The sequence below is a fragment of the Phyllobates terribilis genome, unplaced genomic scaffold, assembly GCF_046119375.1.
Source record: "Phyllobates terribilis strain yellow unplaced genomic scaffold, ASM4611937v1 Scaffold_7__3_contigs__length_470593459, whole genome shotgun sequence".
NCBI classification, from domain to species: domain Eukaryota; kingdom Metazoa; phylum Chordata; class Amphibia; order Anura; family Dendrobatidae; genus Phyllobates; species Phyllobates terribilis.
The window spans coordinates 191,981,435-191,993,729 of NW_027362767.1; the positions used below are offsets into that span (position 1 = coordinate 191,981,435).

The 12,295-nt window shown below is 51.8% G+C and overlaps 1 protein-coding gene across 4 annotated transcripts in view; it reads left to right on the forward strand.

The window, feature by feature from the left end:
* The window catches only part of LOC141154142 (H(+)/Cl(-) exchange transporter 5), a 141,463-nt gene that overhangs the window by 60,054 nt on the left and 69,114 nt on the right, over positions 1-12,295 (forward strand). For all 4 annotated transcript variants that reach the window (XM_073639637.1, XM_073639636.1, XM_073639635.1 and 1 more), the window contains one exon: positions 6,338-6,437. In XM_073639637.1, the coding sequence (XP_073495738.1) occupies positions 6,338-6,437 (100 nt within the window). The remainder of the gene's footprint in view (positions 1-6,337; positions 6,438-12,295) is intronic.

Below are 12,295 nucleotides of genomic sequence, written 5' to 3' on the forward strand. Positions count from 1 at the left end.
CCTCTCCTGCTGTAATGTCTGTATACTCTTCTGCGTCGTTCCCTGCTGTAATGTCTGTTTACTCTCCTGCGTCCTCCCCTGCTGTAATGTCTGTATACTCTCCTGCGTCCTCCCCTGCTGTAATGTCTGTATACTCTCCTGCTTCCTCCGCTGCTGTAATGTCTGTATACTCTCCTGCGTCCTCCCCTGCTGTAATGTCTGTATACTCCCCTGCTGTAATGTCTGTATACTCTCCTGCTTCCTCCGCTGCTGTAATGTCTGTATACTCTTCTGCGTCCTCCCCTGCTGTAATGTCTGTATACTCTCCTGCGTCCTCTCCTGCTGTAATGTCTGTATACTCTCCTGCGTCCTCCCCTGCTGTAATGTCTGTATACTCTCCTGCGTCCTCTCCTTCTGTAATGTCTGTATACTCTCATGCGTCCTCCCCTGCTGTAATGTCTGTATACTCTCCTGCGTCCTCTCCTGCTGTAATGTCTGTATACTCTCCTGCGTCCTCCTCTGCTGTAATGTCTGTACACTCTCCTGCCTCCTCCCCTGCTGTAATGTCTGTATACTCTCCTGCGTCCTCCTCTGCTGTAATGTCTGTATACTCTCCTGCGTCCTCCCTTGCTGTCCTGTCTGTATACTCTTCTGCGTCCTTCCCTGCTGTCCTGTCTGTATACTCTCCTGCGTCCTCCCCTGCTGTCCTGTCTGCATACTCTCCTGCTGTAATGTCTGTATACTCTCCTGTGTCCTCTCCTGCTGTAATGTCTGTATACTCTCCTGCACAATATATAAAGTCCAGGCTCAACCAATGGAGTGAAGGTGCCAGGAACTCAACAAGACTGAATAATATCTACTAAGGTTCTGGCACTCGAATAATGATGGAGAGTCAATTGATGTGTTTCAAACAGGTGGATGCTTTATTAGATTCTCCAAGTTAGAGGTAGCTCGAACAGGTGCCCAACGTTTCAACCCCACCGGGGTTTTCATCAGGGGCTTCAAAGGAGCTTGAAATTGGAGCATAGACATAAATACATACATGAGTATTAGTAAAACAAAAGATACACATGAAAACATATCAAAAAGTAGTGTGTCCCTGTCGGGAAAAAAAGAAAACAACGAAGGAACAAAAAGGAGAAAAATGTACCGTAATACCAGGTTGGACCCTACTTAATCAACAAAAGGAAAGAACTGGAGGGGAACTGGGACTAAGATAGTGATGGCAGTACCTATGTGGTAGAATCCACAGCGTTCCGTGGGATCCTGGAAAATAACGTGGTGTAAACCGGCCTCTTAGGTGCAATTTGCTAGAACAGAAGGGGAATATTAAAATCCACTTCATACCCCAAGGACAGCCATAAGATGGAGACAATTAAAATAGTCGGAGTAATAGCGGCTAACCTTACGGCAATACGATATGGGAGAATTCCCGAGATTCGGAGAGATGGGGTTTATGTCCTAACTTTTATGTGATCCGTGCACCTGTGAAACATATACATGTACATATAGACATATACCCACATGTAAAGAAATACATATATACATATCCATACGTCCCCACACATATATATACTTAAAAGTGGTACTGGAAATACATGGGTAAATAAGTTTTGGGGAGCTGTATGGACAGAGTCTAGGAGGAAGAGGAAGGTGGACTATCAAAGAGAGCGGCACATACCTGCGGGCAAAAAAAGTTATCCCTACAAATGGGGGTATACAGTAAAGTCGTGTATACCTAATGTGATGCTTGGTCCTATTGAAGGAGGTAAGTATTAGTGACAGGCTAAATATTCTAGTTGGTGCCCTGTTAGAAGGGTGTACCGACCTGGGGATGGCTGTATACCAGGGGACCAGTGGATAGTAGTCAGGGTAAAGGTAAGCGTACCTGTAAAGGGGAAAAAAAGAGACCAAAGGATAGGTCTAATGTGGGTAGTGGTAGCGGATGTAGAGACTAACCCAAAGGACATTGGTGAGTCAGTGTCCAGGGCACATACCTGGATAAGGTCTACTGGTCTTCTGGGTCCTGTAGCGGTGGTGGTGTAGTGTTGTGTGCAGTGATATCGCTTAAATAGCGATGTGATATAGTACACTTCCTGTTTCCGGTTATCGGGGGTACAACATCCGGTCCGTGGAACGCAACTTCCGGTTGCGTGGAACGCACCAACGCGCATGCGCATTGTGCGTTATGGTGTGTTGGAACGCAAAATGCGTTCCACCGCCGATAATAATGAATAGAGGGCAAATGTGGGGGTCAAAATGCCCGCAAGTAAAATCATTATTATGTAGATGAAAAAAAAAAAGGGACAAAAAATAATATGGATTTCACTTGTCCTCTCTTTTCTTCTTTCTTTCTTACTTTTTCCCCTTCTGTATGTATCATCCCTTTTCCCCTCCTTTAGTATTGTCTTTTTTGTCCCTTTTTTCCCCCTTTCTCCTTCTTCCTTTTTCCATTATATCCCCCTTTTTTTGCTCCCTATGTACATCTACATAATAATGATTTTACTTGCGGGCATTTTGACCCCCACATTTGCCCTCTATTCATTATTATCGGCGGTGGAACGCATTTTGCGTTCCAACACACCATAACGCACAATGCGCATGCGCGTTGGTGCGTTCCACGCAACCGGAAGTTGCATTCCACGGACCGGATGTTGTACCCCCGATAACCGGAAACAGGAAGTGTACTATATCACATCGCTATTTAAGCGATATCACTGCACACAACACTACACCACCACCGCTACAGGACCCAGAAGACCAGTAGACCTTATCCAGGTATGTGCCCTGGACACTGACTCACCAATGTCCTTTGGGTTAGTCTCTACATCCGCTACCACTACCCACATTAGACCTATCCTTTGGTCTCTTTTTTTCCCCTTTACAGGTACGCTTACCTTTACCCTGACTACTATCCACTGGTCCCCTGGTATACAGCCATCCCCAGGTCGGTACACCCTTCTAACAGGGCACCAACTAGAATATTTAGCCTGTCACTAATACTTACCTCCTTCAATAGGACCAAGCATCACATTAGGTATACACGACTTTACTGTATACCCCCATTTGTAGGGATAACTTTTTTTGCCCGCAGGTATGTGCCGCTCTCTTTGATAGTCCACCTTCCTCTTCCTCCTAGACTCTGTCCATACAGCTCCCCAAAACTTATTTACCCATGTATTTCCAGTACCACTTTTTAGTATATATATGTGTGGGGACGTATGGATATGTATATATGTATTTCTTTACATGTGGGTATATGTCTATATGTACATGTATATGTTTCACAGGTGCACGGATCACATAAAAGTTAGGACATAAACCCCATCTCTCCGAATCTCGGGAATTCTCCCATATCGTATTGCCGTAAGGTTAGCCGCTATTACTCCGACTATTTTAATTGTCTCCATCTTATGGCTGTCCTTGGGGTATGAAGTGGATTTTAATATTCCCCTTCTGTTCTAGCAAATTGCACCTAAGAGGCCGGTTTACACCACGTTATTTTCCAGGATCCCACGGAACGCTGTGGATTCTACCACATAGGTACTGCCATCACTATCTTAGTCCCGGTTCCCCTCCAGTTCTTTCCTTTTGTTGATTAAGTAGGGTCCAACCTGGTATTACGGTACATTTTTCTCCTTTTTGTTCCTTCGTTGTTTTCTTTTTTTCCGGACAGGGACACACTACTTTTTGATATGTTTTCATGTGTATCTTTTGTTTTACTAATACTCATGTATGTATTTATGTCTATGCTCCAATTTCAAGCTCCTTTGAAGCCCCTGATGAAAACCCCGGTGGGGTTGAAACGTTGGACACCTGTTCGAGCTACCTCTAACTTGGAGAATCTAATAAAGCATCCACCTGTTTGAAACACATCAATTGACTCTCCATCATTATTCGAGTGCCAGAACCTTAGTAGATATTATTGTATACTCTCCTGCGTCCTCCCCTGCTGTAATGTCTGTATACTCTACTGCGTCCTCCCCTGCTGTAATGTCTGTATACTCTCCTGCTCCCTCCCCTGATGTAATGTCTGTATACTCTCCTGCGTCCTCCCCTGCTGTCCTGTCTGCATACTCTCCTGCTGTAATGTCTGTATACTCTCCTGTGTCCTCTCCTGCTGTAATGTCTGTATACTCTCCTGCGTCCTCCCCTGCTGTAATGTCTGTATACTCTCCTGCGTCCTCCCCTGCTGTAATGTCTGTATACTCTCCTGCGTCCTCATCTGCTGTAATGTCTGTATACTCTCCTGCGTCCTCATCTGCTGTAATGTCTGTATACTCTCCTGCGTCCTCATCTGCTGTAATGTCTGTATACTCTCCTGCGTCCTCCCCTGCTGTAATGTCTGTATACTCTCCTGTGTCCTCCCCTGCTGTAATGTCTGTATACTCTCCTGTGTCCTCCCCTGCTGTAATGTCTGTATACTCTCCTGCGTCCTCCTCTGCTGTAATGTCTGTATACTCTCCTGCGTCCTCCTCTGCTGTAATGTCTGTATACTCTCCTGGTGTATTGTCTGTATACTCTCCTGCATCCTCCCCCGCTGTAATGTCTGTATACTCTCCTGCATCCTCCCCTGGCTGTAATGTCTGTATACTCTCCTGCATCCTCCCCTGGCTGTAATGTCTGTATACTCTCCTGCGTCCTCCCCTGCTGTAATGTCTGTATACTCTCCTGCGTCCTCCCCTGCTGTAATGTCTGTATACTCTCCTGCGTCCTCCCCTGCTGTAATGTCTGTATACTCTCCTGCTGTAATGTCTGTATACTCTCCTGCGTCCTCCCCTGCTGTAATATCTGTGTACTCTCCTGTTTCCTCCCGTGCTGTAATGTCTGTATACTCTCCTGCGTCCTCCCCTGATGTAATGTCTGTATACTCTCCTGCCTCCTCCTCTGCTGTAATGTCTGTATACTCTCCTGCGTCCTCCCCTGCTGTAATGTCTGTATACTCTCCTGCGTCCTCCCCTGCTGTCATGTCTGTATACTCTCCTGCCTCCTCCCCTGCTGTAATGTCTGTATACTCTCCTGCGTCCTCCCCGGCTGTAATGTCTGTATACTCTCCTGTGTCCTCCTCTGCTGTAATGTCTGTATACTCTCCTGCGTCCTCCCCTGCTGTAATGTCTGTATACTCTCCTGCGTCCTCCCCTGCTGTAATGTCTGTATGCTCTCCTGCGTCCTCATCTGCTGTAATGTCTGTATACTCTCCTGCGTCCTCCCCTGCTGTAATGTCTGTATTCTCTATTGCGTCCTCCCCTGCTGTAATGTCTGTATTCTCTATTGCGTCCTCCCCTGCTGTAATGTCTGTATACTCTCTTGCGTCCTCCCCTGCTGTAATATCTGTATGCTCTCCTGCGTCCTCCCCTGCTGTAATGTCTGTATACTCTCCTGCGTCCTCCCCTGCTGTAATGTCTGTATCCTCTTCTGCGTCCTCCCCTGCTGTAATGTCTGTATACTCTCCTGCGTCCTCCTCTGCTGTAATGTCTGTATACTCTCCTGCCTCCTCCCCTGCTGTAATGTCTGTATACTCTCCTGCGTCCTCCACTGCTGTAGTGTCTGTATACTCTCCTGCGTCCTCCCCTGCTGTCCTGTCTGTATACTCTCCTGCGCCCTCTCCTGCTGTAATGTCTGTATACTCTTTTGCTTCCTCCCCTGCTGTAATGTCTGTATACTCTCCTGCGTCCTCCCCTGCTGTAATGTCTGTATACTCTCCTGCTGTAATGTCTGTATACTCTCCTGCGCCCTCTCCTGCTGTAATGTCTGTATACTCTCCTGCGCCCTCTCCTGCTGTAATGTCTGTATACTCTCCTGCGCCCTCTCCTGCTGTAATGTCTGTATACTCTTTTGCTTCCTCCCCTGCCCAGGAGATGTGGTATGATCAGACCATGTCCCTGTACGGTCAGACACGGCCTTTACACAGTACACAGCAGGGGACATTTATAAGATTATCTCAGTACAGGAACATTATATTGAATTGCATCCAATTGTGGAAATTATTGTTATTCCAAGATCTATTGACTAAAATCACCTTTTGTTTGTGAGATAACGCCTTTAACAGTTATTTCTAATAATGCCGCAGAACATTTTGGATGCAGCAGCGCAGCAGACGCACCGTGGACATGTGCTCCTCCAGTGCGGAGCGCCGTGACCCCCGCGGCACCGCCTGGTCTTATCTGTAGACTCGGTGGAAAGCTGATGTGCATGGTTGTCCTTTTCCTGCGGTTCCACGAGGTCTGGATTAGTTCTTCCTACGCTGATTATAGTTCTGTATCTGTCATTCGTACAGTATTGCCGCGGCTGTCAGATTCCTGGTGCAGCTCTATTGTAACGTCCCAAACTATTAATGTCAGCAACTTCCATTTTTCAGATCCTCAGCAAGAGTAAAGAGTCGGCGTGGGCTCTGCTGCGCAGCGTCAGCGACGCCTTCTCGGGATGGCTGTTAATGCTGCTGATTGGCCTTTCTGCAGGTAACTCTCTATTTTCTGACTTACATGTAGTTCTGTTATGTCAGTAAATGTATCTGATATCACAAAATGTTATTTGTGACAATAACAGGAAAATGCCGCTATTACGGGGCATCGAAAGGGTAATTCTCAGGTTTTGTGTTGAGCAGCTCCTAGGTCTGCAGTCTCCTTATATCCTCCTTTGTGGCAGAGCGGCCTCTCCTCCTGACATAACTCTTCTCATTAGTAGCAGACTTGTCGCATCAGCAGAAGTTCTGCTGAGCTTTATAGTTCTACTGTAGCACATTCAGCTGTCAGTGCTTTGTTCTAGAGTGATACGCTGCTGTCACTGTATCTACACTTGGCGATAACAGGGCATTTGAATGAGCACACGGCTCAGGACAGTAAGAGCTGCGATTTAGAACTGCTCTGGAAGCTGATTCTGGAAGATATGTAGCAGCAGCATGTCAGGAGCTGAGAGGGAGGTGATCAGCTAACTGCTGTACAGAGATCAATGGGCTAGAGGGAGAGAGGTGACTGGGATGTTCAATGTTGACTCCTGTCCTGGAATGTAACTACTGCTCACACTCTGTCAGGCTCCGGTGGCTGAGCTGCTGCTTGGCAACAAGCTGTACACTATGTAAGAGAAAAGCACTCACCGCAGGAATGACGACAGATAGAAAATACAAGTCAATTGCAAACTTGATTATTTTCATGCTGTTTAACTAGATAAACATATTTAATAACAAGAGACTACCCTTTTAAGTGATGGTGGGTGTAGTAGTCAACAATGGACATTCTGGAAATCTATGCATAACGCAACAATGGTAGAAGATGACGGCTGCTTCCATCTCAATCACCCACAGGGCGCCAGTGCACAGAATAGCCATATAAAAGCCTAAATCATCAAACTCCATGTATGCACCTGCTGCAGGTATAATCTTATCTAATGCTTCCTTATAACATATTCACTAATGTCCATTACAGCAGAATGAGCTCCTGTAGTACAGACAAATAATCACCACCTGCAACCAAGGAGTTTTTCTTTTTCCACCAGAGGTTGCAGAGACGCTGACGTCAGTATGAGCCGCCTCTGCTTTAGCCACATTCTGAGACCCGGCCCTTTCTCAAGACGCTGACGTTGGTATTAGCCGCTCGGCTGTAGCCACGCTCCGGGACACGGCCCTTTCTCAAGACGCTGACATCAGTATGAGCCGCCTCAGCTGTAGCCACGCTCCGGGACCCGGCCATTTCTCAAGACGCTGACATCAGTATGAGCCGCCTCCGCTGTAGCCACGCTCCGGGACACGGCCCTTTCTCAAGACGCTGACATCAGTATGAGCCGCCTCAGCTGTAGCTACGCTCCGGGACACGGCCCTTTCTCAAGACGCTGACATCAGTATGAGCCGCCTCAGCTGTAGCCACGCTCCGGGACCCGGCCCTTTCTCAAGACGCTGACATCAGTATGAGCCGCCTCAGCTGTAGCCACGCTCCGGGACCCAGCCCTTTCTCAAGACGATGACATCAGTATGAGCCGCCTCAGCTGTAGCCACGCTCCGGGACACGGCCCTTTCTCAAGATGCTGACATCAGTATGAGCCGCCTCAGCTGTAGCCACGCTCCGGGACACGGCCCTTTCTCAAGACGCTGACATCAGTATGAGCCGCCTCAGCTGTAGCCACGCTCCGGGACCCGGCCCTTTCTCAAGACGCTGACATCAGTATGAGCCGCCTCAGCTGTAGCCACGCTCCGGGACCCAGCCCTTTCTCAAGACGCTGACATCAGTATGAGCCGCCTCAGCTGTAGCCACGCTCCGGGACCCAGCCCTTTCTCAAGACGATGACATCAGTATGAGCCGCCTCAGCTGTAGCCACGCTCCGGGACCCGGCCCTTTCTCAAGATGCTGACATCAGTATGAGCCGCCTCAGCTGTAGCCATGCTCCGGGACACGGCCCTTTCTCAAGACGCTGACATCAGTATGAGCCGCCTCAGCTGTAGCCACGCTCCGGGACCCGGCCCTTTCTCAAGACGCTGACGTCAGTATGAGCCGCCTCAGCTGTAGCCACGCTCCGGGATCGGGCCCTTTCTCAAGACGCTGACATCAGTATGAGCCGCCTCAGCTGTAGCCACGCTCCGGGACCCAGCCCTTTCTCAAGACGCTGACATCAGTATGAGCCGCCTCAGCTGTAGCCACGCTCCGGGATCGGGCCCTTTCTCAAGACGCTGACATCAGTATGAGCCGCCTCAGCTGTAGCCACGCTCCGGGACCCGGCCCTTTCTCAAGATGCTGACATCAGTATGAGCCGTCTCAGCTGTAGCCACGCTTCGGGACCCGGCCCTTTCTCAAGACGCTGACGTCAGTATGAGCTGCCTCGGCTGTAGCCACGCTCCGGGACCCGGCCCTTTCTCAAGATGCTGACATCAGTATGAGCCGTCTCAGCTGTAGCCACGCTTCGGGACCCGGCCCTTTCTCAAGACGCTGACGTCAGTATGAGCTGCCTCGGCTGTAGCCACGCTCCGGGACCCAGCCCTTTCTCAAGACGCTGACGTCAGTATGAGCCGCCTCAGCTGTAGCCACGCTCCGGGATCGGGCCCTTTCTCAAGACGCTGACATCAGTATGAGCCGCCTCAGCTGTAGCCACGCTCCGGGACCCGGCCCTTTCTCAAGATGCTGACATCAGTATGAGCCATCTCAGCTGTAGCCACGCTCCGGGACCCGGCCATTTCTCAAGACGCTGACATCAGTATGAGCCGCCTCAGCTGTAGCCACGCTCCGGGACCCGGCCATTTCTCAAGACGCTGACGTCAGTATGAGCCGCCTCAGCTGTAGCCACGCTCCAGGACCCAGCCCTTTCTCAAGACGCTGACATCAGTATGAGCCGCCTCAGCTGTAGCCACGCTCCGGGACCCGGCCCTTTCTCAAGATGCTGACATCAGTATGAGCCGCCTCAGCTGTAGCCACGCTCCGGGACCCGGCCATTTCTCAAGACGCTGACATCAGTATGAGCCGCCTCAGCTGTAGCCACGCTCCGGGACCCGGCCATTTCTCAAGACGCTGACATCAGTATGAGCCGCCTCAGCTGTAGCCACGCTCCGGGACCCGGCCATTTCTCAAGACGCTGACATCAGTATGAGCCGCCTCAGCTGTAGCCACGCTCCGGGACCCGGCCATTTCTCAAGACGCTGACATCAGTATGAGCCGCCTCAGCTGTAGCCACGCTCCGGGACCCGGCCATTTCTCAAGACGCTGACATCAGTATGAGCCGCCTCAGCTGTAGCATCGCTCCGGGACCCGGCCCTTTCTCAAGATGCTGACATCAGTATGAGCCGCCTCAGCTGTAGCCACGCTCCGGGACCCGGCCATTTCTCAAGACGCTGACATCAGTATGAGCCGCCTCGGCTGTAGCCACGCTCCGGGACCCAGCCCTTTCTCAAGACGCTGACGTCAGTATGAGCCGCCTCGGCTGTAGCCACGCTCTGGGACCGCGCCCTTTCTCAAGACGCTGACATCAGTATTAGCTGCCTCGGCAGTAGCCACGCTCTGGGACCGCGCCCTTTCTCAAGACTATGACATCAGTATGAGCCGCCTCAGCTGTAGCATCGCTCCGGGACCCGGCCATTTCTCAAGACGCTGACATCAGTATGAGCCGCCTCGGCTGTAGCCACGCTCCGGGACCCAGCCCTTTCTCAAGACGCTGACATCAGTATGAGCCGCCTCAGCTGTAGCCACGCTCTGGGACCGCGCCCTTTCTCAAGACGCTGACATCAGTATTAGCTGCCTCGGCAGTAGCCACGCTCTGGGACCGCGCCCTTTCTCAAGACTATGACATCAGTATGAGCCGCCTCAGCTGTAGCATCGCTCCGGGACCCGGCCCTTTCTCAAGACGCTGACATCAGTATGAGCCGCCTCAGCTGTAGCCACGCTCCGGGACCCAGCCATTTCTCAAGACGCTGACATCAGTATGAGCCGCCTCAGCTGTAGCCACGCTCCGGGACCCGTCCCTTTCTCAAGACGCTGACATCAGTATGAGCCGTCTCAGCTGTAGCCACGCTCCGGGACCCGGCCCTTTCTCAAGACGCTGACATCAGTATGAGCCGCCTCAGCTGTAGCATCGCTCCGGGACCCGGCCCTTTCTCAAGATGCTGACATCAGTATGAGCCGCCTCAGCTGTAGCCACGCTCCGGGACCCGGCCATTTCTCAAGACGCTGACATCAGTATGAGCCGCCTCAGCTGTAGCCACGCTCCGGGACCCGGCCATTTCTCAAGACGCTGACATCAGTATGAGCCGCCTCAGCTGTAGCATCGCTCCGGGACCCGGCCCTTTCTCAAGATGCTGACATCAGTATGAGCCGCCTCAGCTGTAGCCACGCTCCGGGACCCGGCCATTTCTCAAGACGCTGACATCAGTATGAGCCGCCTCAGCTGTAGCCACGCTCCGGGACCCGGCCATTTCTCAAGACGCTGACATCAGTATGAGCCGCCTCAGCTGTAGCCACGCTCCGGGACCCAGCCCTTTCTCAAGACGCTGACGTCAGTATGAGCCGCCTCGGCTGTAGCCACGCTCTGGGACACGGCCCTTTCTCAAGACACTGACGTCAGTATGAGCTGCCTCGGCTGTAGCCACGCTCTGGGACACGGCCCTTTCTCAAGACACTGACGTCAGTATGAGCTGCCTCGGCTGTAGCCACGCTCCGGGACCCAGCCCTTTCTCAAGACGATGACATCAGTATGAGCCGCCTCAGCTGTAGCCACGCTTCGGGACACGGCCCTTTCTCAAGATGCTGACATCAGTATGAGCCGCCTCAGCTGTAGCCACGCTCCGGGACCCGGCCATTTCTCAAGACGCTGACATCAGTATGAGCCGTCTCAGCTGTAGCCACGCTCCGGGACCCGGCCCTTTCTCAAGATGCTGACATCAGTATGAGCCGCCTCAGCTGTAGCCACGCTCCGGGACCCGGCCATTTCTCAAGACGCTGACATCAGTATGAGCCGTCTCAGCTGTAGCCACGCTCCGGGACCCGGCCCTTTCTCAAGATGCTGACATCAGTATGAGCCGCCTCAGCTGTAGCCACGCTCCGGGACCCAGCCATTTCTAAAGACGCTGACATCAGTATGAGCCGCCTCAGCTGTAGCCACGCTCCAGGACCCAGCCCTTTCTCAAGACGCTGACATCAGTATGAGCCGCCTCAGCTGTAGCCACGCTCCGGGACCCGGCCCTTTCTCAAGATGCTGACATCAGTATGAGCCGCCTCAGCTGTAGCCACGCTCCGGGACCCGGCCATTTCTCAAGACGCTGACATCAGTATGAGCCGCCTCAGCTGTAGCCACGCTCCGGGACCCGGCCATTTCTCAAGACGCTGACATCAGTATGAGCCGCCTCAGCTGTAGCATCGGTCCGGGACCCGGCCCTTTCTCAAGATGCTGACATCAGTATGAGCCGCCTCAGCTGTAGCCACGCTCCGGGACCCGGCCATTTCTCAAGACGCTGACATCAGTATGAGCCGCCTCGGCTGTAGCCACGCTCCGGGACCCAGCCCTTTCTCAAGACGCTGACGTCAGTATGAGCCGCCTCGGCTGTAGCCACGCTCTGGGACCGCGCCCTTTCTCAAGACACTGACATCAGTATGAGCCGCCTCGGCTGTAGCCACGCTCCGGGATCCAGCCCTTTCTCAAGACGCTGACATCAGTATGAGCCGCCTCAGCTGTAGCCACGCTCCGGGACCCAGCCCTTTCTCAAGACGCTGACATCAGTATTAGCTGCCTCGGCAGTAGCCACGCTCTGGGACCGCGCCCTTTCTCAAGACTATGACATCAGTATGAGCCGCCTCAGCTGTAGCATCGCTCCGGGACCCGGCCCTTTCTCAAGATGCTGACATCAGTA